The sequence below is a fragment of the Ixodes scapularis genome, unplaced genomic scaffold (assembly GCF_016920785.2).
Source record: "Ixodes scapularis isolate PalLabHiFi unplaced genomic scaffold, ASM1692078v2 PGA_scaffold2__306_contigs__length_199485367, whole genome shotgun sequence".
Lineage (NCBI taxonomy): Eukaryota > Metazoa > Arthropoda > Arachnida > Ixodida > Ixodidae > Ixodes > Ixodes scapularis.
In genome coordinates, this window is record NW_024609857.1 from 143,758,654 (window position 1) to 143,784,632 (window position 25,979).

The 25,979-nt window shown below is 46.7% G+C and overlaps 2 protein-coding genes and 1 pseudogene across 2 annotated transcripts in view; 1 reads left to right on the forward strand and 2 right to left on the reverse strand.

Moving 5' to 3' along the window:
• Window positions 1-1,167: 1,167 nt before the first annotated feature.
• On the reverse strand, window positions 1,168-1,951 carry LOC120849560 (annotated as a pseudogene).
• A 480-nt stretch (window positions 1,952-2,431) lies between these two features.
• LOC8043070 (RNA exonuclease 4) lies at window positions 2,432-11,059 on the forward strand. Its single transcript, XM_029987876.3, has 7 exons — window positions 2,432-2,854; window positions 3,194-3,294; window positions 3,394-3,522; window positions 4,237-4,430; window positions 6,603-6,691; window positions 7,197-7,346; window positions 10,613-11,059. The coding sequence occupies exons 1-7, from the start codon at window positions 2,642-2,644 to the stop codon at window positions 10,745-10,747; spliced, it is 1,011 nt and encodes a 336-aa protein (XP_029843736.2). The 5' UTR covers window positions 2,432-2,641; the 3' UTR covers window positions 10,748-11,059.
• Window positions 11,060-16,924: 5,865 nt separating this feature from the next.
• LOC115312841 (cellular nucleic acid-binding protein) overlaps window positions 16,925-25,979 on the reverse strand; it is a 42,893-nt gene continuing 33,838 nt past the window's right edge. Inside the window, exons 5-6 of the mRNA XM_029971775.4 lie at window positions 22,786-22,964; window positions 16,925-20,163 (exon numbers count right to left, since the gene is read on the reverse strand). Coding sequence (XP_029827635.2) covers window positions 20,049-20,163; window positions 22,786-22,964 — 294 coding nt within the window. The 3' untranslated portion in view covers window positions 16,925-20,048. The remainder of the gene's footprint in view (window positions 20,164-22,785; window positions 22,965-25,979) is intronic.

Here is a 25,979-nt window from a genome sequence, read left to right on the forward strand (position 1 = left end):
CGGCTGGAGCGAAGACGCCGTCGCCGTCCGCGTAACCGCGCGTTGCATTATGGGACGTTTCCCATAATGACGTCACACGTGACGTCACGAGAGCAAACTTTTCCCGCTGAATTTGGCGGGAAATATTTTGCGCTAAATATAGCGAGGAAATCTTTCCGCTAAATATAGCGGGAACATTTTTCGACAAATATAGCGGGGAAATTTTACCCCCGTGACGTCACACGTGACCCTCCCCTCCGTACCTTCTCCTCCTCCTCCTCAAGAGCTGTGCTCTAACTGGGCATTACAAAAAATTTTAAAAGTCATGTTTTCTGGTTTTTTTCTGGGTGGGGGGGGGGGGGAGGGAAGGGTCCGATCTTTTGAAGTTTAATTACAAAATTGCACTTTTGATTCCTAACTTTTAGGCTAGGTGGCGCAAGCTACCGCCTAATATAAGGGGTACGGGCGTTAGCATCCGTCCACCCATTCATTTTGTTTTTGTTGTGCACGTTTCATTTTTTCTACACATTTTCGCCAGGTTCATCAACGGACGAGCGTGCGATCAACGTTACTAGATACCTTCAGTTATCAAACTCCCCCGGCGGCGGCCGTCGATGCGTGGCCCGTTTTCGTTTCCGCTAGCCAGATGGCGCGGCGGCCACCGTTAGCCCGGTGCCCTGCGCTTCGTAGCGCGACGCGCTGGCGGTTTGTGCAGCAAATGGAATTATTTACGAAAACGTTAGGGCGCAAACGAGCTGGTGAAAGTTTAACATAATTTTAGACAAACCCACCGAGACTGGGGAAAAGACGAAGGCCAAAACAACACACAGTCTCAACTCTGTGTGACACTCGGTGTGTTGTGTTGTCCTTCATCTTTTCCCCAATCTCGGGGGTTTGTCTAAAATTATGGCAATCTTTGCCTTGGAATTGTGTCATGCATTGCGCCTCCGATTTTTGCAGTCATTAGGGACCTCTTCAGACGTTGGGCAGAGGCTCTAAATGAGCGGAATGAACAGGAAAAAGGAGCAGCGGCGAAGCTGCCCGGAAAGTAACACCGCCACTGTTTGCGTACTCGTTACTGAAAACGAAAAATGAGCAAAGCAAAGAAACTTTATTCTCTCGGGGGCGCGAAAAGCACTTAGTGCGAGACACAAAGACGCACACACAATGCAATTGTTGAACACGGTTTCATGATAGACGAGCTTTTTTGCTGGCGATGGCGACTCTCGAGAATTGCAGGCGACGGTTGACATCCCTCGCGTAAAAATGCATCCGCGTGACTAAAAAAAAAAAAAAAAAAAAAAAAAAAAAATACAACACTTGGCACATGAACGTGGGCTTGTGCTGATCACAACCCAGCCGCGTTACATTGCACTTATCCAGCTTGTCCAGAACCTTCCAAAACAAGTCCCCACAGAGACCTTCCTCATCACGAGAGAGTGAAACTGCTGGGGTGCCTCAGGCTGCCTTCCTTGAAGCTCCGATATATAGTCAAGTATGCGTCAGAACCGACGACAGGAGCTGCTGAACTAATGTCATGCAGGCACAACTGGCACTCTGTGCGCTTGCTCGTTTTGTGTACAACATACCCAGATAGGTAATACGCAACACTGTCGCCTGGTGAACCTCTAGAGTAGCTGTGCTCATCACTCTTTGGTCAGGAGTAACACATGGAAATGTCATTTCCAGTAGCCTAGCCTGAATCTCATTGCTCAAGCTAGCTCTGTTTGATCGACGAGCCTCTCCAGCGGTCTTCAATGTGTCCTCCACACGAACAAGTACAACATTCGGCTCGCCTTGAACTGCTGCAATCGACCGCTCACCTTGTTTTTTTCGGCGCCTGCTTTTTGCCGGGGACAGTCTGCGAGTAGGTGCTTTGCGTTTCCGTGTCGGTTTAAAAAGATACTTAGGACGATTCGGGAACAGGCGAGGCATGGCGTCGTGCTTCAGTGCCAATTTGTCGCACGGTATAGCTACCACATCACCACAAACGTTGTGCTCGAAGACCTTCAAGATGTCATTATCGTGGAAGTGAAGGTCGCAAACGGAAGACGAGCTCGAAAGCTTTTTGCCCAGCCTTGGTACTGCGCGCTTCCAGAGTTCAAGGCGGTCAGCGTCGCTGGGTGGCCTGAAAAAATGTCTCTTCTCTCCCGCAAATCGCACAGAATCGTTCCCGCTTTTACACCGTTGCACGAGAGCGTGGCATGGTTCATGCAGTTGTAGCACGATGCACAAACGCAACACACGCGGCTACGAGCACAAACGTAACCAAACGGAAACACCGCCGCCGCACAATACCCGCAACGTGTTTCACGTGTTGCTATGCCGGGTCGGCCGTGGGGTTTGGCGCCTGCCGGGCAAACTCCGTCGCGCGCGCCCCCAAGCGGAGCGCAACAGATTGGCGTCAGGCGGAGCTCCGCAGTTTGAGAACTGAAGAGTATCTAGTAACGTTGCGTGCGATGGCATGGCTGCTTGCTCGTGGCCGTTAAATTTCAATCTCGATTTGGAACCGTGCTAATAGTACTACCATTAGCTTTTTCATGAACACGCTGGATTATGCGCCGAGTTGCATGCTAGGTTGAACAACATTTAGACGCGTTGTTCAGCTTGTGCGTCGTATCCGGCCAGTTCGAGCTTTTGTGAAAATTCGTAAGTACAAACCATGGCCTCCGCGTCAGGGGATGTGGTGCCGCGCCAGCAAAAGCGCAAACCGAAGAACAAGAACACTGCTGCCCAGCTGTCGGCAAAGCATGGTTACTCGCCCTCCAAGAAGGGCAAGACGCGCCAGGACGATGCGCCGGCGCCGATTCAAACCCGCACGGCTTTTCCTAGGAAATTGCAGTTTGCTTCGAGCAACTGGAAACTGCTACAAGAGGTGAGATGTCTGAAATTAGTCATACTGACATTAACCCTGCATTCGCAACGCGTTTCTGAGCGTTTGTCGCATCGTTTGTAAGGGCTGCCGTTCTGTTTGTCAGGGAATCTTACTTGGAGTGTTTCGTAATAAAGCTCGCAGTGTCTTATTAGGCTCACGAACCTTCTAAGTTATGGTTTGCTGAACTATCGTTCGCTAAATCGGTGACGTTGTAGCTTTACCCGAGTCGCCCGTTTCTTTTCACTCGATGAAAGAGTAAAGCGTCTCCCTTCTATAGTTGGTTTCTGCGTAGTCGTTCGAGACTCACGCCACCTCACTACCTTCACCTTATCATTTTAGACACTGAAGATTGGTGACAAGGCAGAGCATACCGTCCAGCCTCCCCATCGCCAAAGGAACGGACGTAAACCGGTGGTGCCCAGTCCACCTGAGCAGACTCGGTGAGTCAGTGGCATCTCTTAGACTGCTTGGTTCTGTCCCACAAATGGAAGAGTGTGGAACACTTTGGGGGACTCAACGGCCACCCTTTATTCCATCAGGAAGGCAGAAGTGTGGTTTGATGGCGTCGACCCGATTCTGTTGGACCCCGAAAACCAAGCTCCTCAGCCTCCCCCGGCAGCCACAACAGCTGCCAGCCATGGTTTGGTCAAGAAAGGCACCTACAACAAGTGCGTAGTAATTGTTGCTACATCACCATCGGTGGCTTCATATACAAGGGTTCACGAGCATCTTAGAATCAACCTGTATAATTGTCACTAGCAGCAACTTTCAGCTTCCCTGCAACCATAAAGTTGATTCTAGGAGTGCCACAGTTCCTCATGTTAAAGGTTAGCAAGGTTGTATGCGTTTTTAGTTTGTTTGCTGGCAGATGTGACAAATCTGGAACTTACCTGTCAACTGTCAGTACAAATCTTTGCACTTTGTCTAAAAGTTTGGTCTAAGCATCCTTTTCTTAATTCCAAATTTCTGTTAAGTATTACAGCTTTTTTTTTATTGTTGTCTGTAACGTTGCATGTACACTGTCAAATTCAACTTTTATTTCACTTTAAATAACAAATGACTGCCTCTTGTGATATAGAGTTCCATTTCCACTTCCAGAGTGCAAGATGTAGGGTTCAAACTTTGGGCGGTCCCTCTCACAACGAGCCTTCGCGGCATCGCTCATTGGCTTTGCGCTATAAAAAGCCAATATTTTCTTTTGTTTCGACGAAGTTCTTGGAATGTGTGTAAAGCATTTGGGGGGCACTCTGGAAAGTCGTTGCATTTCCAAACATTATTATGGCAGTCATTGTTATGTTTTTCACGAAATGTTGCCCATATTCAGAGTTGACTAAACGTGTACTGGTGTAAGCCTTTTGTTCACCGTTCATGCTCACTCGCAGGCCAACTCGGGTGGTGGCCATGGACTGCGAGATGGTGGGCGTGGGCCCCGAGGGCCGGGACTCTGTACTGGCCAGGGTCTCGCTGGTCAACTCCATGGGCCACTGCATCTACGACAAGTTCGTCAAGACACTCGAGGAGGTGGTGGACTACCGCACGGCTGTCAGCGGCGTCAGGCCCAGTGATCTCGAGAAGGGTGAGTTCGTCGAAGGGGTTGGGAACAGGGTGCTGAACCCAAACCGAAAATTGGATCAAAGCCGTTATCTTTGATTTAACCAAAACAAAATCAAAACCGTAATGGAACGTTTGATTTTGAACCCTAAATGGAATGAAACCATGTGGCTGTTACCGGTTCATTGGAAACAATTTGGCGTAATGAAATCTGAGCTGCGACTGTTTTTGCGGGTGGCGGCAGCTGGGGTGAAAGCAGTTGTGGTACAATGAACCGGCCTATCATTGTGCTGTTTTACTTGTCCTGTTTGCAGGCACCTATGTCTTAAAAGACACATGCAAAGGAAAAAAGTTTTTAACATTTGTTTGGAAAAGGAGGTCATAAAACGAATTTACTACGAAAAAGAAAAATTTTTAGAGCTATATTTATGGCGCGATGCGAATTTGTAGATGGCGCCCGCGGGTGCCGCGGAAAAGTGGTTTCTATTTGTCACGTGACTGGTCCCTATTTGTCACGTGGTACTTGCACTCTTTCGGAAGCTTCCTATGGCTTCTAAAAGTAGCTTATTCATCTTTGTTTGAAGTATAACAAAAAACTACGATTAACAAGTAACTTTTAGAGCCCAAAGGAAACTCCTGAAAAAGCGCAAGCAGACGTGATAGACCTGTGCGCCAGTCAAATGACGGCGGCGACGCCCCGAAGCAGACAAACTTCTGCGGCGCCAGCGGCGTGGAGAAACGCGTTGAAACTGCGTCGCACAACGCTCAGTGTGCGGTGGCAGCGACGCAGCGCGGCAGTGCATGTGACCAGCAGCGGCTCCCGCGGGCGCCAACTACCAATTCGCTTTGCACCGTAAATATAGCTCTGAATTTTTTTTTTTCTTCGTTGTAAATTTGTTTTATAATATTCTTTTTCCATCTAGCCTGTTTGAAACGAAAAAAAGCTTTTTCCTTTGCATGTGTCCTTTTTAATAAATTGGTTGGGGCGTATTTCCAGAGGTAGTTATGGAAGCATGGAAAAGTTGGACTTGCAGATGCAATTCACATAATGCCTTGTTCAGGGTGTCTAGCGACTGGGAAAACCAGGAATCGTCAGGGAAATTTTAATTACCGGGAAAAGTCAGAGATATTGTCAAAAAGCGAGCTCAGTCAGAAAAAATGAGCCGGAAACGCCATCGAGTGTCCGGAACAAAGACTTGGGGACAGAAAAATTGGCAATAAATTCTTCTTAGAGCAGAGCGCGGGCTCTGCTCACCCAATGTAGTGTGTGCTACCTGGTGCAAAGGGAACAGCCAACAAATCCAATCCAAGCCTTGGATTGGATTGAGATCACAACACTAGGCTAGATCCAGTTAGAGCTTCTAGATTTAGTAACAAATGGGAAAGCCGCAGACCCCAATCCAATCCAAGCCTTGAACAAAAGTATCCAAAAGTGTGCATCTGGCGGCCATGCTGCCATTTGGTCATTAACGTGTGTGGTTGAGCTTTGTGTTTTCATTGCGTTTCTGGAAGTGACCTCTTCACTGGCAATGTCGGCGGCAAGAAAGTGCTCGTTGAATCCAGACCTGACGAGTCCAAATATTTAGGAATTTGCAAGTTGGATTAAGCCCGTGCAAAATGATTCTCACAGTGCTCAATGCTCAATGCCTTATGTTGTAATGGTTATATATTTAGCCGCCTCTCCAGCGGTCAGGGAATTCCACCTCAAAACGTCAGGTAAAACCTGGAAAACGCGGGGAATTTCAAAATAATAATTTGCTAGACACCCTACTTGTTAAGTGTAAGCTGAAATTCCACCTGAAATTTTTTTAATAGAGGCAGTCTGCCAGAATTTGTTTAGCAATATTTCTTCAGTTGAAAAAGTTGAAAAGCTAATACTTCTCGCAAAATCTCACTTGAAAGGAGCATCAACCTGAAGTCTCTGCAAAGCGAAGGTTCTTGGAGAGGACAGTGATTACTGTTGTGCAAGATGTACTGGTATCATACCAACATCACTGCAATTTTACACCGAGATGAGAAAGACATATTTATTACCGTTATTAACAGTGGATGCAGCATCATTTCCGCGTGGCAGTGACATTGCAGCCAATTCACCTCGTCGCACTGAATTCAGGTTGGAGGTTGTTGTTTTGTAGGACAGCGGGGCGTTCTTCAAGAACCACACGAAACCGATTCTGGAATGAACTCTTGTTTTCAGGCGAAGACTTCTACAAGGTTCAGAAGGAAGTGAGCGAGATTCTAAATGGTCGCATCCTGGTTGGCCATGCCGTGCACCATGACCTCAAGGTGAGGCTGTGGGTGTGGTTAAGTAAATTAGGCTAGAATTTTTCTAATGGGACGTAAAGATAACCTCCCGCATTTACCCTAAAGCCAAGTGGCACGGGAGTTTCTCTTTCTTGTCTGCGAGAACAAACCAGGCATATCTATGCCCTTCACAAACTTCGGTCGGCATAAAGGGCACCAACTGCAGTGCACATGCTTTGTTGCACGTGCGCTGGAGGCAAAATTACGGTGTTAGCAAATGTTGCAGATATATCTGACCGAAACTATGCAGAAAGTTGCGGAGGCAGCACTATAATATGCTATGGGCACGCTGACCGAAGGCGTAGCTCTTCCCCTTGATACTCCTTCAACTTGCTCTTCTGCCAGCTTCTACGCCCGTCAAAATGTTATAACGTGTACATTTAGCCAACACGTTTCCTCGCCGACTTCGGCCTGGGCGGTGTTTCGTTGAGGAGGGCAATACGGTCCGGAGAGTGAGTGCAGCCGTCCTGTGCCCTCTTGTGCCCAGGTGCTCTTCCTGTCCCACCCCAAGCGGCGCATCCGGGACACGAGCGCATACCGGCCCTTCCGGAACATGTTTGGAGGCCGGACCCCGTCCCTCAAGGCCCTCTCGGAGAGGATCCTCGGGGTCAAGGTGCAGGAAGGAGAGCACAGCTCGGTGGGTCCCAGACTCTCTCTCCCCGACACTTGGAGGGCACCACGAGACAATGTCAGGGGAGAAACGGGCGGGGGGCGGGCACGCGCATTTCCTCTAGCAATGATTGCCGGCGGAAATATTACCGAGTGCATGTTAATCGAACGGAGAAAGTTTGGAGACACAGAGCTGGCAGCATCTTTTGAGCGTAATTATATGACAATTCTAGGGGGTCCTTAACCCTCCGAGTATAAGACGGGATATTCAGGTTTGGGAGGAGGGGGTAAAAAAAACTGCTACTGTAGTCGGACACAACGTAATACTGTGAAGGGGAAAAGGGCACGCACGAGAAAAGCCGTTGTGGAAAGGAGGTCGCTCCACTTCCAACTTTCCTAGTTTCTGCTCTTTTCCTCCCTCCCCCTGTCTGTCTTGTGTTGTATCCAACTATTGTCATTTGAGCATAGAACTGCATATTGTCCCGGGGTCGGACAAATGACTTTCGTCGCTGTTTCAGTGTTGCCAAACTAACACGTAAAATTTGGTAGTACTACAAAAAAAGTGGCAGACTTCTTGGCAGATGCAACGAGGGAAAGTGCTCAAAATTGTACTGTATAAGAGGTAACATTTTCAGAATAATATGGTAAAATGAAACATTGCGAAACAATATTTCTTCGTTTTTTTTTCCATTCACATAGTACTTATTTGTCAACTGCCTTTCGCGGTAAAAACAGGACAGGAGGCTCTTTTGGGGCAAAATGATGGGACAATGTTATATGAACCTCTAAAACAGGACATCTGGTCACCCTAACCAGTTCAGGTTTTCCTGCTAACATTTTTATGTAATTAACGGTGATTTATAGGTGAGGGAAGTTTAGGCCACATCAGTACCTATGGGAACTTTTGTTTGACAAAGTGGCCTTGACTGGGTGACTCCAATGCTTCAAAACAATAGTTAGTTCAATACGCACATGCAGTAGGCTCGCAATAATCGGGGGCGGATCCAGAGGGGGGGTACGGATGTCCTGACCCCCCTCTTGAAGTCTGCATGTGTAAAAATTTAGAGTGGAAACGGGAAGGGGGGGGGGGGGGGGGAAAGGTCTTAAACATCTGATACGCTGACCAACACCTAACCCCTCCCCCCCCCCCCTCAGAAAATACCTTCGTCTGCCCCTGGCGATAATTCAAACTCGGATATTTCATGCTTCCTGTTAATTCAAACAAATGTCAAAGTTTTGGTTGTCCCACTATGTTTTAATGCACTCAACGGGCCTCAAGCAGGGCACCATCAGCTATAAAAACGGGGACAACGTGGAAATCTCCATAGCAACTTGAGTGAACGCTGCGGCAGCGTCCGCGCAGGTTGTTATGAAAACTGCCGTGTTGAGCCCGTTTTCATTGCTTATTAGTTCAAATTAGGCAACATTTTGGCCCGATGAGGGATAAATTTTTGAGGGGTCATACATTTCCATACCTGCCAAGTCTCCTGTAATACCAGAGGGACTCCAGACTTTTTACGAATTTGTACAGTTGTACAAATGACAGTCAAATCTGGAAAATGCAAATTACCCCCCCCTCCTCCCCACACTTAAACAAGGAGTTTTTGCTGTCGTAACAAACGGCTGCAGTGAATGATAGCGAGGCCCAGCTGTATCTCGCTAGTATGGGCAGTGCAATGTAAATGTGATGAGGATGTCTTCATATAAATTTGTTGTTTATATTTCTTTTTAATGAAAAAATGCAACTCCCCCCCCCCCCCCCCCCCCTTTTAGAAATTCTCCCAGATTTGGTTTCTCCGCACTTGGCAGGTACGCAATTCACAAAACAGGAACCCCAATATCTGCTTTTTATGTGTAGCCATTCTTATGGCAAATAATAATTTTATTTTGCATCATATTTAGTTCAATTTTTGATAATTAAAACTTGGTAATTCAAACAAAATTTGTGACTTTCTGGAGTTTGAGTTAATGAGAGTCTGTACTTGTTTACGATGCCAAGTCACATTTTAGTGACATCGAGCAATATTATTCGAGCCGACGGTTGACTGCCAGAACCAATATTTATAGGTCGGTGACTGCACAACGGCCAGCGTGTTCAGGCTGCGTCTTGGCTCGTTGAGCATCTGAGTGGGAATGAAGGCTACTGTACAACCTGCTTGATGCTTCAAGGAATTGTTACGAGACTGTGGAAGATCATGCACAATACTTCAGGAGTTCAAGCTGCACCCTAATGAATGTCAAAGTTCCCGAACACTCTCCCACTTTCTCTGTGCTTGCTCGGGTAAATCGGTGAAACGAGCGGTTGAATTCGGCTGACCACGCAGAGAGAACTTTTAAAACTTGCAAATGCTGCAGACAATTTGGATTGGTCTGCATTGCGGCAGTATAACCTTTTGTGTCGGGTAATCACAGTGACAACAAAAAAACTTGCAGCAGTGTTGCCGTATCTCGCAAAGCCACAGTGCAGTTTTTGGTGAAACAAGTTACTTCAAAACGTTTGTGAAATTCTTTGGTCAGAATGATGTATCATTTTTATTATGAATGACGGTGTTTCGAGTCCGATAACTGGTTCCATATCTGCTTGGTGGTGCCAGCTAAGACCCACTGATGGAGCGTGATTTGAGCACTTTGTGCCGGTTGCACGTGGGAATTTGTGGGGGCACTTTTAGCTACCGAGGTTAGTTTCCAGACCATGGTTAGAGGTACCCGTGCTTCAAGAAAACTGGTGCTCACCCGTTTGCCATTTTATGACATTTCTCAGCATTATAGTAAAATGGTATGCGAGAAAGCTGCATGAAAACACCAGGACTATGAGCAGAAAGGAAAGAGAATTTCCCCCCCCCCCCCTCCCCCTCATGTTTGCTTAGCACTTCCAATATCAGTGCCAAAGAATGCTTTTGCACCGATATCGAAAATGCTGTTCTTTTGCATTCTTCACTTTAAAAACAATGAAATAAAAAAATAATTTTTAAATGTCTTGTTTTTTTTTGGTTGGTTTTTATACGTGCATGAGCACTGCTGTCAGCACTAAGTTAGTGCTACATTGTATGTGTGAGCAAGAAATGGAGGAGTTGAATGTATCTGAGCACAGTTACAGTGCCATAGGGCTGAGGAATAGACTACTTCCACAAATTCGTCACCACGCGCGTTGCATTCTGGAAACTTCCCACGATGCAATACGTTGCGATGAGGTGCTTCAAGTTTTGACATAAGTCTGTTGGCACCGTGGTGTACGTGTGAATAGGCCTCAAATGCGCCAAAGACTCGCACAGCAAGGCCTGCCTTCCAACGCAGGTCCAAGATGCCCAGGCGACCATGCGTTGCTACACCATGTACAGGAAGCGGTGGGAGGAGGACATCAGGACGGGCCGGCAAAGGGCAGCACTGCTGGCTCAGCAGGCGGCACAGCAGCAGGAGAGCACCGCCTAGGCGACGTAGCGCCATCTATCCTGCCACCGGTGCTCTCGCAAACGTTTCTGCCGTGGTGGAAGCTTTTCCTATGCCTATGAAGCCCCTCTTTTTGTACAGCCCCCTCCCCAATTTCTTCCCTGGGCCACATCTATGCTTAGGAATGTCTGGGTCAGATTTTCTTTGTTCGTTTGTTGGTCTACCAGGTGGGTCGGTTCTTTGCCATTTGTTGGGGAACAAGAATGAGACTGGCTGCTGTGTGAACAATGGCAATCTCTCAAACCAAACTGTGTGCAAAAACATGATGATTAAATGAACTCTTAACAATCGGCACTGAAGTGTGTTAATTTTTGGAATTTGGGAGACATTTTTGGGAGGGCGATCTCATACCCCAACCGCTTTTTGTAGGTGTTTGCTTTTTCCTATATCATTTGTTTTCAAACAGACAAGCAGCAACCATTTTATGCAGGTTTAAATGACTGAAGTGTACTCCGATTTCATGGCTGACCAAATATTCCTTCAGGTGGACTAATAAGTGCATTTGCAAGACAGAAAAAACTTTCAGCCTTTCCACTCTGGTAAAGAAGGAAGACCAGTGAAGCTGTACTACAGTGCAATCCACTTATGATACCACATATAACGATGTACCACTTATAACGATCAGTTTCTAGACTGGAAATAATCAGTTTCTAGTCCAGAAACAACGATAATCAGTTATAACGATTGAAATTTGGGGTTTTCTCATTATCATTATAAGTGGGTTGCACTGTATAATGGAAATGAAGTAATGGCCGGCTGCAAGTCGGCAATCCAGAGTGGAAAGGCTCGAAAGGTTGCCGCCATCTATGAGCGACGGTGGCAACCAGACAACGGGCAAGCTGGTTGTCTGGTCTCTATGGGGGCCAGATAGCTCACCCAGGGTGAGCTATCTGGCCCTCATACTGAAATGAGTTTGAGACCACTGCTTTAGGATGGATGGATGGATGGATGGTAATGCGTATACCCTTTGTAACGGGTGGCAGCTTGCACCATCTAACCTAACATTTCGTCATCCCTTTTTCTTCTTTTTTTAATATGTATAAATTTTGTTATAACAGAACCCCCCCCCCCCCCCTTTTTTAAAGTGATCCCATTGCTTTTTATTTGTATATTTTTTTTACCCTTCCCTAGATTTTGTCTACCAATCTCCTTTTAGTTACCACAATTCTTTCCCTATCCCTTGTCCATCCACGTCTGTAAATCCCCAGAGCCCCCTCCAAATCCGTAGTCATCCCCCCCAAGAGGGTGGGACGAAGCCCCGTGCACCTTAAAATTATGTGTTCTAAAGTTTCCCTCTCGTGGTTGCATATTTTGCATAGCGTGTCAATTTCTTGGAATTTAGTTCTATACGTTTTTGTTCTTAGCACCCCCGTTCTTGCTTCAAACAGTAATGAGCTCCCCAATCAATTATCATACAACTGTTCCTTTCTTGTTTTTGTGCCCTGTATATTGTTAAAGCTGAATTCCCCTGCACTCTCTCTTTCCGCAATTTCCTCCCTGTTTCCTTTACTCCCCTTTCTACTGATATGCTCTGATCGGCTCCATCTCGTTGAATGTATTTAAATCTCAGCTTGCGGGTTCGGTTTGTCCACTTAGTGTTTAGACTTTTCATATATCGATACTCGTACACCCCCCCCCACCCCCCCCCACCCCCCCCCACCCCCCCCCCACCCTCCGTTTTCGTTGCCCGTGTATCCTCAATTTTAACTAGTCTTTGTTCAAATTTTACTTTACTGATCACTTCTCTACTCTCAAAAAATGCCCAACCCATATCCTCCTGTACTCCCTCATTTGGTGTATTCCCATGTGCCCTCAATGCCAACCTAACTACACTCCTTTGCTGTATCTTTCAACCTGCCTGGATTTCTGACCTCGTACACAATATTGCATTCCCAAATGACAGTCCTGGCACCACGACTCCCTTCCATACACCCCTAACGACTTCAATTCAAGGATTTTAAGGAGCTGTACGAACCCTGACTAAGGCAAACAAAAATATCCAAAAGGATGAGAGAAAACTGTTGTGTTTCACAAATTATTGAATTTTCGAATAGTAGTTTTGAGTAATGCTCTATTCAGTATTCGCTTCGAGATGAACTCTGATATTCGGATTTTTCTAAATGTCAACTGCGGTGCGTTTGCCCAGTTGAGTGCGCTTTTCACCGAACACCGGTGCACCGAGGAGAAGGAACGTCCGCCGAGATTGTTTTCGTTGGTGTTGCTTCTCTGGTGCTTGGTAAGTGCGCGTTCAACGATGCTAACCTGCTGCGATCAACACTTGAACAGTATAAATATTGCTGTGGCCATTATGCAAGAGTACAGTCACCAACCAGTTTTTCGGACGCCGATAATTCGGAATTGTCCGGTATTTCGGACCTAAAAGAGGAACCGTGGCCTGCGCGATAGATATTGCGGATATTCACGACCAATGTTTTGAACAGCATGAAGTTAGATTTTCTTAATAAAATCGTCGTGAGCGATCGGCAGGAAGAACCGCCGAGAAGCCGCCACTTGAGATTCTATGTTGGCTGCACATGGATTGGCTTGGTTTGGCAGCATTACTTGAGTACTGCTAGGTGACCCTATGCTAGGGCTTTTTTTTTTTTTTTCTCTAGCTATGCGTCATTATCATCATCATTATTACTGAGACGATGAGTCCTCAGCGAATCCTTATGCTGCAATTAGGCTCGATAAAATTTTTTTAATGAGAACGCTCTTGATCTCCCGCTGCTTCCACGTTGCGGAAGGCTTCCGACAATGTGATTTCAGCTCAGTCCGTGATTTCAGAGATGATGTTTCTGTTGACTGAACGAATCTGTTCAGATCCTCGACGGCTGTTTCCTGAAGAACAAAACTTTAATCAGGCTGGGATGTCTCTGGAGATTTTTAGGCAAGTTGCTTGAAACGGCTGAAGCAGTTACGACACAAAAGGTTGGCACCTCGTATGGAGTGAGCTGCTCCTGGCATATGCTTCTTTAACTAAGTGATGTCCAAATCCTTCACACTGCAAAAGTTCCTTTGATATTAAATTTTTTTTCTTGTGCCTGTCGAGATGGCCCGCACAGAACACCCACTTTAAGCTGCATGATTTAGCCATCAAAACGCAAGGAGTGCTAGGCGTATACTATAATCGCAGACGATACTCCAGATGCATCCGCAGGATGGTCTACGAGAAAGGCAAGTGAAAGTGAATGTTACCTCTGGGGTTTCTTATCGCTTTCAAGCGACCGGTACGCTTTTCCTTAGTGTTTGTGTTCTCTTTGCGTTTTATGGTCTACCGTGGCAGCTGCTCAAATGCTGTAAGGAGGCACGCCGGTTCCGCCGCGCCATATTGTGTTACCGCCGGCTATTGAAAACAGGCCCAGTGAAGTATGCGGCATGAGTGCCTCTCAATTGTTAGAACCGGGTGCATTTTCTGCAACTCTTATACAAAAATGCACTAAGAATTATCGCTTTGAAACCACCGTCTGCTTCTGTGCCGTCAATTTGTTTCTGACCACCCTCGAGCATTTTCACTTTGTAAAAATAATTAATTCATCTATGGGTCATTACGCCCCATTCACGGTGCCACAGCAGCCTTGATATGGCCATATTTCTAGCTTTATAACTTCAAAGACAAAAGTAATGCAACATATTTTTGCAGATTCTGTAGGTACCTGTTAATGGCCTTAAGTGGGAGTTAAAAAAGAAAAACAAAGACGGCCTTTTTTTTTTTAATTGATTGATTTCCAACCTTGTTAAAGCTTAAAATGGTCCCTTATAAGCTTTAATCAAAATTTGTTGGGATACCCACGACAATGCACCATTATGAATAAGTTACAGGACAACATGCTGGCAAAGTTTGAAAGTTCTGGTATTTATGGATGAAAAAAAAAAAAAAAAGATAAAATTAAGTATTTTTTTGCTATGTGCAGTGTTTGCTGTTTTCATCTGGAAATTAACAATGTTGATCCTTAATGATAAACATTTGGAGTTGATTCTCCGCATACGTAGTTTGTCAAGTAAGTATTTATAGACCCATAGCAGCATCACTTTTCTGGGGAGAGGTGCCCAAAATGCCAATCCGCGCAGTTTACAGAAAGCGCTTTGCACCAAGAGTGTGCCTTTATTTTATTTTTTTCTACAAAGACAAAACATTTTTTTCGCTAAACAGAATTTGGTTTTGTTCTGAGGGGTATCGAGTTAAATATATTATTTTCGTAAAAATTAAAATTGGTTCTGGACATGGTCGGCCAAACTTATGTGAAAACAGCCTACAGATTTGCAGGTTGCGCAGGTAGTCTTAAACAGAGTATGTCGAGCATTTCTGTCTTGCTTCTCAGTGAATGAGCTTCCAAGCATTCTTTTCCCACCACCAAACATATTGTTATCACTTGGGAACGTGGTTTACTGCTCATTTGTACATTTCTGTTGTCATATTTCGGTGCTGCCATGAGGTGCTCTTGGTTCAAGAAACACAGGACAAAATTCACTACCTTTGCAATTTTCTTCTTTTTTTTACACTAAGTTTGGGGGGATTGGTACAGCCATGTTTGTCGGTGTGCCGAGCCACTTTTTAGGCAAATTAGCAACCATAAAAAAATCTTTAGAGTGCCTTTTAACCTTTTGGTGGTTCTCTTCCTTGTGAGTGGCAAAAAGGGACACCTGTATCTCGAATTGCACCATGGCTCAAACCACCACGTCTTGGCTTCTTCGTGCGCATAAAGGCAGGTGTGCGCACGCTACTTGCCGCTAAAGTAACTAAGCCAGCACGGCATTAGCACTACTGTCAGCACTAACTTAACGCCAAGTTGGTGTTGTATTGTGTGTGCGAACAGGAATAGGCGGAATTGCATGCAGTAGCAAGCACACCGATACAGTTGTGCGCTGTATGTATGAACAGGCCTTAACACTGCCATGCACGCAAAATAACAATCGTTGACACTACGAGGTGGAAACAAGCAAAAAAAAACGCTACAGCCTAGCACGCCGTGATTTGCAATAGGTTATGGTACCTGTAATGGGTGCTCCATCCTGGTGAGAAGAGAAAAAAGTCTCAAGTTTACAACATCACGGTCACACGAGAGGCTCGAAAGGCTTTTCAATATATCGTTCACTGGGGATCGAACAAATGTTCCTACAGGTGTCTTCTGGAAATATCCAGAAGTAAGCTCGGAGCAAGGCCACAACTAAGCTTTCAATTTTGATGAAGCGAGCTTGCGCCTCGCACATTCGACGGAACAAACAAATAATTTTTTGACTGCACGCAGACTAGAACAGTTTGCCAAACGAGTATGGTAGTACCATTGCAAAGCTTCCAATTTTATTGGCACGAAGGAATTGAGCAAGCACTGAAATGGGAAGGACGCAATCCATGGCTCGCACGGACGCAGCTTCAACAGCCATTGTGATGGCCTCGCGACTAGCAAGGCCATCACAATGACCACCTATTGCAGCTTACTATTTAAAACACAGGATTTCTTTCTCTCGGCAAGAAGAAATGGAAATGTCCGTCGGCACGGTGCGACGACGTCACGTGCAAGCCACGTATTCGTGTGGACCTTGGAGATGCATTGCTTAACTTCTTGCTTGGCACCTTCCTGAAAAGGGCATGGAATGAGACTCTTACCTGCATCAAGGTATACTCCGTCTCACTGTAACTTGGGAAAGGGTACGGCCCCAGTGATCCAATCGGCACGTTGAAGGGGAGATGTTAAACTATCGCACTACTAGTAAATGAGAAGTTGGAGGCCCAGAAAAAAAAAAAAACTGAGCTCCGTAGAGCCAGGGTTTCCGCCGACGAGAGCGCCCGGTCCTCCTTCGGGGCCGGCTTATGTAGCCTCGAACATATGGACGCGCCCGGGGAGGCCAGTAGCTGTTGCACCCACTATCATTCTGAAGGGTGCGCCGGCGGCGCATTCACCCTACTTGGGCGAGGGGGAGCTGTCCCCTTCAGGGAATTCAGCCTCGGTTCCTTCTATCCAGGAGGCTGCAGCAAATGGTAACGATGACTCCCACGGCCTGGTTGAAGCTAGGCCTAGATAGGGATATAGGGAACCCCATGGTTCCGACAACCATCAGTAAGGGCTGTTGCGTGCTTCGCCTCTGTCGAGGGGGAAACGGCATTTGCTCTTCGTCAAGTTACGGTCAATAAAACAAAGGACCAGCGAACGAGACACCTCGTTTTCTGTAGGTTTATTCTCACATCCCAGTTTGTACACCTCCGTTATGTGGATAACATTCGATTAAATACAGGAGCTCTCTTCTTGAAAACGGCCGAGGGGAGAAACTGTCCCCCGTGAATGAAACAACAAGCGGAAAATGTCTCCCCTCCCACCCCAAAACTCTGAGAATTGTGGACTCTTTTCAAACTAAGGTGTTGGTGTGAGATACTTTTTTTTGGTTTTGTCTGTTTCCACAATGGACATGCAAGTGCTTTGTAGAGAAGACTAGTGTTGGTTCAGCTCACTTGGTCTCGCGCAAGACCGAAATGCCTCGTCGTCGTCGCTACTTCTGGGGATGGATTCGAAACAACCTTCCACTTAACGAACCAGCTGTAAATATCTGGCAAGCTTTTTGCCCTCTCTTCCAACAAGTATATACATGTAACATATATTTATTTTATATATATATATATATATACCTCCAACTACACATTGTGAACATTGCAGCATGAAAATACAACGTAGGCAGGGGCAACATCCGACATTCTCGTGTTCAAATGGCGCGACTGCCTCCAGTTTTAACGATGGGCTCTGGGAGACTGCACGGGGTGCTCCTGGGATTTTCCTTATAAAGACGAAAAACAGGATAGACCACTCCCTTCCTTCACTCTGTTCATACTTTGCAACCTCAGCCGAGACAATTTGGAGCCCCTTCCTCTTTACAGACATGCTTGGCGAGCACAGGGGAAGCCCGCCATCATCGGCCTAAAAGAATGCTTCTGCAGGTCCGATAACTGAGTGAGCTCAAAGGAACCATGAAACAATTTTTGTCACTTTCACTGAACATTAATTTCTAGAGTGAATTCCCAATAGACCGATCTCACCAAGTGCGTGACGCCGCCATAACTTTAGTTGAAAGGAGGCAGGCGGGAGTTATCAAGACACCTCGTGCCGTGTCATGCTCTGAACCGGTAGTGCTTCAGGGAGGTTGTCCCACGTGTAAAAAGACAAAAGTTCCCTCGATGCATAGCAGGAGCAACGCGGCGTAACAAAACTGGCTGGTGATATCAGTCTATTTTCGCAGCAGTTGTACTATATATGTTTAGTCGGTTCTTCTTTACATTTATACAGGCCGTTACAGAAAATATAGCAGTTAATCACTTCAACTCGCCAGCAGAGCATGGGGTCGGGTATTCTGGCACCGGTTTCCGTTACGGATGTTTGCGTGTCTGGGGTGACGGTACTTGGAGCAAACGCTGCACCTCAGACCCCGTTACAGTTTGGTGACCTTGTTACAGTTCAGGGTACTTGTCTCCGGGTAAGGCCCGGCAATGAAGCGGTGCTCACATCAAGTCTGTTAGCCACGTTTGGCTGTAATGTTTCGGCTCCACAATTGAACACACAAACTTCGGTGACGTTGATCAATGTCCCCGCATGGCACTAGATGTGTTGCAATGAAGTTAGCCAGCCTTCATAGGAAACAAAAATACTCCACTCCAACTTTTTTTTTTTTAAGTCTCATACCAGAAATTAGGCTCTATGTTCATTACCCTTTTGTCAAAATTAAAAAAAGAAAACTGAGACAGGAACTTGTACAAAAAGGAGCAAGCACACAGATCTCCCTTGTTAGCCTTACGTGCTGGCTTCACGCTACGAGAGAATTGTAAAACTCGAGCCCAAGATAAAGTTTCGTGGTCCCTTTGAGATGCCCAGTCATAAGCACGCGCCAAATCTGCCCCATTTCTTGCCCACTGGGCACGACGACGCGAGAGTAAAAGTAATTAATTCTGTCGCCACCTGTCTGCCATTTTCAAAGGACCTCTCGCGGAGTCTCCCGAGAACACCAAACAACTGGAGAGATGTTTGTACAAGCACAGTGAGAAAAAAAAAAAGAAGAAAACCCCGTTTCTGTTTTGTACACTAATCCTGAGCATCCCTCGCAAAAGAAGGGGTTTTGCGTCATCCACATCGTTCCCCAAAGAACCGCACCCCGGATCTCGGCCCCACAAATCGGGATCACACGCGGCGGCAACAACACGCTTCCTGCCCAACTCGTCTGCTTTCTTTATTAGGAGAAAATAAATATGGTTTCTTCGTGCCGAACGTCGGCGCAACGTTTCGTAAAGTTTCCTCGCCACGACGGGACGACCAGCCGTGCACCCGTCCGAGGAGTTGCATACCGCTCCGCAACGATGGGTACGACAGCCACTTTCTTGAGACTCATTCCGAAGAGCTCTCAGCTGACAAGCCTGTGCTCAACGACGTCTTGCAAACTTCAAAAGATCTCTTACCTCTCCCTAGAGGAACCCATGTGACCCTTGGCAAATGCTGCGGGTCGTAGGCTGCCCTCACGGGTCTCCCCCCTCACGGTAACAATGGCGACTAGCGGAAGCTGTTCCTCGCAAACACGGGGCACAATCTCGTTTTGCTCGCATGTCTCTAATCCGCCCGGACTTTGATCAAGATGCCTGGTTCCAGCATGCCCGCATTCGGGCGGGGAAGGGCCGACGGGCTCGGGGGCAAGAAGAGGCGGGGTAACGAGCGAGCTGGGCGGAAACGGTTCCCGCCCACAGTGGCACCAAAACAATGAACAGGTGCCGACCTCCACCTCCTCCACGTCCCTTCAACCCTAAACCACACCCCAATGTGCCTCTCGAGAAAAAAAGCAGCTTCTCCCGCCGCTGCCGCCGACAGCAAACTACTCCCCCGGCAACTCCCTCTAATGCCACCAAGCGGAAACACGCACAACACTGCAAGCGGCGCACTTTTCCTCCGGACACTACGACTGATCCCTCCCTTTAATCCCAACATGTGCGTGAGAAGAAAAAAAAGGTAATCATGTGCGCATGAAAGAAATGAAAGAGACTGCTCGCGAAGCATCGCCGCAAAGCAGACTTTGCGAAAGAGAGAGAGAACTCGTCCCTCCCAGAGACAAGACGCGCGGTGCAGAGGGAGTCTTCCTTCCAAAGCGGGAGGCCAAGGGGGCTCCGTGGGGGCAGAGAGATACGAGGGGAGAGAAACACTACCGTGGCGTCCCCCTCCTTTTTTCTTTTTTTTTTCTTGGCCTAGGTGGATGGCTGGGGTGGCTTGTGGAGCCCCCCTACAGGTGGTAGTGCTGGTCTGTCTCGTGCCGTCCGTTCTCAGGCTTTCATCTCGCACTCCCGCGCCAGGTGGCCCACCTCGCCGCAGTGGTAGCAACGGTTGTTGGTGCGTGTCGACCGGCAGTTGCGAGCTATGTGGCCACGCTCGTTGCAGCTGAAAGAAAGCGCACGGGACCGCTCAGTCTTGGGTCCTCCGAAACTTGCTCGACCTCACTCCAGAACCAAGGTTTTGCACCTTGATATTAAAAAAAAGTAGCAATGTCCTGCGTCGCCCCATCTGTGTCGTCACACGATATCGCCCGCGGGAGTGATTCGGATCTACTAGAGTAAGAATTGGAACACAGTCAATCAGATATCCTTTCATATACTTCTATGCAGGAAGACTATGCCAATGGGCAAACAACTTGGGTGCTACAGGTGATAGTGGTTCAAGTTCAGAAGCTGACCTTGTTAAAAAAGTCCACCATTCGCTTTGTTCAAAATGGTCAAGAGTACTATTTCTGTTTAACTTCGCAGGAACGGATATCAAAAATATTATATTGGGCCAGAAAAAGCAAAGTAGAACAAGTATAATTTGCACCTCTGGAGATAAAAAAAGGAGAAACGATATGGGTCAGCTTGTATTATTACTGTATTTGGCACCTCGATTGTAAGTTTACGTGGAAGAATAAAGTATCTACAATGGCGCACAGCACGAGTTCAGCTCAACCCTGAAGCTGGGGTTGGGTAGTGTAACGCGCATTTTTTGCGGCAAAGGATAAAAACCTAATTCTGGTTTCGGAATCCTCGGGCCAAGCTCACATTTTGTAAGATGTTGCGGACAAAATATGAACCCGCTAACCATAGACTCTAAAGAAAAACTAATCTAACGGGCAGCAGGCAGGAAAATGAGGGCGATTTGCTCAAGGGAAAATGCAAACATGGCCGTCCTTCTCCCTTCACCTCACTTTCATAATGGCAAACAAAATGTGGACTGTGTGTCCCCTTTTTGGAGACACAAGGGGATGTGCATCCCCAAATGGGTACACACAGTCACCTTTATGCTAGTAAAACAGTAAAGGTTACAAGTGTAATCTAGCCTGTGCTCCTTGCTTTGAGAGGTGCTTTTTTAGCACAAGGGCTCGTTCTGCAAAAGCATCCTAGCAGGGCTTAAACTTACAGGTCATGCGCTCGTGGCCTTTAATCGATAAAGAGTTTTAGATTAATGCACCCAAGCACTTTTTCGCGTCCAAGGAAACAGCACTGTCACCATTGCTGATGTGCAGAGCCCAAATCACATTTTGGGTGCACACACCATTTATCACAAATAGCGTAGGTACCCAAAGTGAACGACAGCTTGTTGCTTTAAACCCCTTGCTCCGGGGGAGAAGGAACAGGCACCGTACGGCCCAAAAAACATGCTTTTCATGTAAGGCTTGGCAAAATGTTTGGCGCTGGAGAATATCCGCGATCTGTTTTAATTCCCTACTTTGGACTCTTCTTGTTCCCGTCCCGCCCATTAACCCCTTAAGTACCACTTTTTCTTAAAAAAAGCAACCTAAAAATGCTATATAGTTTTATTAGCATTTATTATTATTATTATTTTTATTTATTATTGTATAACAGATAAAATTTTAAAAGTTTATTACGCAAAAATCAGCGGCGGCGGAAAAAAAAGGCACCAACTAAAAGGAGTGCTGCCATCTATATGATCAGCGCCGCAAACTACTCGAACGAATCTAGCTCGTCCGTGGTATTGAGGGCTACCGGAAAAACCATTGGACTAGCTGAGCTTGTTCGTCCATGGCATTTTTAACCAGCTCAGCTCGTCCAAGGCACTTTAAGGGTTAAAAGTCACGCGGCGAAAGAGCCCAAGTATGCACTAGATCTCCATAGGGACAAAAGGTCACTATAGACCATGTCACTCAGCGTTCCATGCAAGCGCAACACCGCCATAACTTCAGTTCACAGGAGGTAGGTAGTGCATGAGACAGCTTGTACCGGCTCGTGCTCTGCTCGCACGAATTCGCAGCAAGGTTGTCGTGCTCGCAGAGACTAAAGATCCCTCGATGCATTGTGGCAGCAGCCGCATAATGAAACTGGCTGGTAAGAGTCCACGTAACCAAGCATGATAATAAAATGAGAGCCATGACCAGGCACATTTCTACAAAGCAGTTTTTCACTTCTTAACACATGCACCCAGAAAAAAATTACGCTCGGTCGCCTTCAGTATTACGCTCCAAAAGGCCACTAAAACCAACCAAACGATGCAGCAGAGCTCAAAGCAGATTCAGAGACGTGGAATATATTACAATATATGCTAAGCCCTACTGGTTTGTCATGGTTGCCAGATGAAAACAAAAACTCTTCCAAAAACGGGTTCGTTTTTGGAAGAGTGCGCGTGCAGCGAGGTGCAGGCAAGCGGAAACTTATCGAAACAACTCAAATGGCACAGCTCGATTGCCCTTGTGCACGTGAGACACACTTAAAGGCTGACGTACAAACTGTTTTCTGCAGGGAAGGTAATCCTGTTAGCGCTCCCCTCTCCTAAGCTGCGACGGGAGCCAAGTTAGAGCAATGTAAAAAGTGGAGAAGACATAGGGAAAAAGGAGCAAGGCAAAAGTGGAAAGCGCGAAGTGTATACGTCGGCCTTTAACAACTTGACGAGATTCGACACCGGCGTTTAAGTGCAGTCGATTGCGAGGGGGTAAACTGTCGTTGAGCCATTGACAGTCGAGAGCGCCCGCGTGACAGGTGTGAGTGTGTCAACCGAGCCAATCCAAACGCAGGGCCTCACCGATAACAGACGTCGGCGACAGTATCGTTGCCGCCGGCCTCAGGGCAGTCTCGGCTGATGTGTCCCAGATGGCCGCAGTTGTAGCACTTGCGGTCATCCCTCTCGCTGCTGGGGCAGTCTCGCGAGATGTGCCCCAGCTTGCCGCACAGGTAGCACTGGAGAGACAGGGCACCACCACTCTTGGGGGAGGAGGGAAGCCCAGCTTTTAGAAACAAACACGGGACAAGAAACAAGCAGAACGCAACAAAATAGAAACACCTCGCACCACCAGGGGGCGCCCGAGGCAATGGGAATGAGTTCAACGAGGAAACGGTGTAGTCCAGAAGCTGCCCAGTCATACGGTCGGGGACGGGTCGAAAACCCGACGGAGGCTTCGCCTCCGGCACAACCTTCCCGCCTTTTGATGGTACTTCGTTGCACGCGCAACCAAAGCGCGGTGGAAAACAACGAGCGCGTGCTGGAAGGGGAGCTTCTAATGGGTTCTTGACCTGTCGCCCACTTTAGAATGCCTCAATGTCCTTTCGTTTAGGGTGACGCCGTTCTTTGCAGCACCATACCCGATGCCAACAGCACATGCTCGTGGGGAAAATCCGATGAGGGTGCCAGTAACAAATGCCGCCATAGCACAGTCGATGCCGAAAACTTGTGCTAACAGACGTGCTTTCACACACTCTCGAAAAAAAAAAAAAAAAGAGTCTTGAGCAAATTGATTAGATGTCATCACCCTAAGCAAAGGCACACATAAAGGCACCCTACCCTATCCCGGGTGCCTTTGTGTGCGCTTTGCTAAGGGCGCCGACGTCGAGCCATTTTTGTTGCAACACCTTTGGTTCTTCTTTTTGCTCGGGAGCACTTGGAAGTGTCTCCTGGCATCCTAAACAGAGGAACATTGAGGCACCCTACCCTATTTTTGTTAATTTAAATGAGAGGTGATCGTTATAACAAAAACTGTTTCAGCAAACAGTATTTTAGAGTCCAATAAACTTTACTTTGATGAACTGAGGGAGGAGCTAAGTTAAGAAAAAATGGCAATAGACCTTTTTTTTTTTTTAGTTTTGTTTTAATTAACCCTAGCTCTTACTTCAGATAGTGCAAGCCTCAAGGTGCATATTATCATGAGCAAAGCGAGTAACCTCTCCGTTTGCAGATGCCAGTGGCATTAGTAAGTTACCATTCAGTAATGTTCAAGGTTGAAAGTCGTCGGTCACTTTAGTAGAAATTAAGGTAGACAACTGGGAATATATTAATGAATATATAGTGCAGGTAGATGGATTCTTACATTTCGAATTTAGAGTCACGAAGCTTTTAAAACGTTTCCCCAATTTTGTCTCCCATCGCTTCTCAAAATGACAAATCAAATGTACTCGTAAGACTATCACTAGTGCATCGCACTAGTGTTAGACACTAATCTGAGGTAGAGAAAAACCCCAATGTGGAGCAAATTTATGAAAAGGATAAATTACTATCTCACATTAGTAAATTTTGGTCAAACTGTGGTAGACAAAACTAACTTTCTGAACTTGACTGGACTCCCAAGCCCCAAATGGTCATGGTATATGAGGGCCCCCTGAGAATGCTGGAACCAGAACAGAGGGCAAATTAAATTTACCGTTGAATTCATTCCCATTTCAATAAGCACAACCAAGTAAAAAAGTATAATTTACACAACAGAACTAAACAAAGTAAAAAAAAAAGTAGTGTACATAAGCATGGCTAGAGAACAAAATTGGTTAAGAAACAATAATAATGCACACGGAGAAAATGTTTTCATGCAACTAATAATTACAGGCACATAAGCAGAGTTTGCAAAAATATGAAATATATGGCCTGCCTTGTTCGCATCTTTCCTATACACCAGGGGTGGCCAGGCTGAACCGGCCTAAGAGCCGCAAACAAAACCACGGAACTTCAGGGAGCCGCGGATGGGGGAGGGCCAACTGTTTAGAGCAGGGGTTCTCAAAACTTTTTGGTCTGACGGAACCCCAGGAAGCCTCAAAGACTGCCGCGGAACCCTCCCCCCCTCCATATTTGCCGACCGAGAAGCAACAGATGCACAATTGTAGGCAATTTTGCTTGTGTTGCTTCCCATATATCCCCACCATATCAATCGCAATGTCAGTACAAATTCATATGTAAGCGCTTTGCATGGTCCTGCCGTGCAGCCTGCGGCGTAGGGGGGGGGGTGAGGGGAGGGGGTTGCAATTTGGGTGTTCACGGAACCCATGAGACCAGCTCGTGGAACCCCTGTGTTCCCCAGAACCCAGTTTGAGAACCCCTGGGCTAGAGCAATGAACGAAACTCAAACTACTTTCAATCTATCCCAGTCAAAAACAGTCCAACTGTACGTAAGGAAGCAGTACCACAAGACCGCCTAACCGCAACCTGTTTCGATTTAAAACGCATTCCATTTCTCTTTCTTGGAGAAGTGCTCGTGTGACCGGGAGGGAGGCGGGGCAGGAGGGAGGGAGGGAGGGGGGAGGGAGAAGGAAGGGAGCGATCCGCGAGCCGCACTTTAACACGCGAAGAGCCGCTGTGGCTCGTGAGCCGCAGCTTGGCCACCCCTGCTGTACACGTTAGCTCCAAAAACTGAAGGTTATTGCAGGAAAGTTAAAAAACAAGTTATAACAGACCTGTATAGGTCACTCTAAAGCAAACAGAATGTGGGGACCACTGGTTGAACATTCAAACATGGTACCCAAACGACAAAAGCACAGTAGCACTCCACATTGGAAGATGGCAGATAAGAAAGTCAGACCAAGCTATTTCTTAGAGCTTATCAACGGTTACACATGTTCTTACTTAATATAGAATAACTAATAATGCTCCCATAATACTGTCAAGATCTTATTTCAAGGCCCATTGAACAAGTTCAAAAGAGCATCAGAAAAATCTGTTATGAGACTAGACTACCGTAAAATCCCGAGAGATGCCCCACCCCCGAAAGATAGCCCAACCTTATTTTTGGCTTGGTTTGCTATATTTTTTTTAAACACCGAAAGATAGCCCATTCTTACTAATCGTAGTACAGGGATCAGTGATGGCCTCGGCGTAAATGCGGCTGTTAGCTATGGTAGGATATACGCGAACATTGCTGACTGGGAAGTACAGATATCTTTGCTTCGTTGCCGGAAGGGACACAACCTTAAAATATCAATTTTTAAAACTTTTCTTGATTGTACATTGAAAGTTAGCCC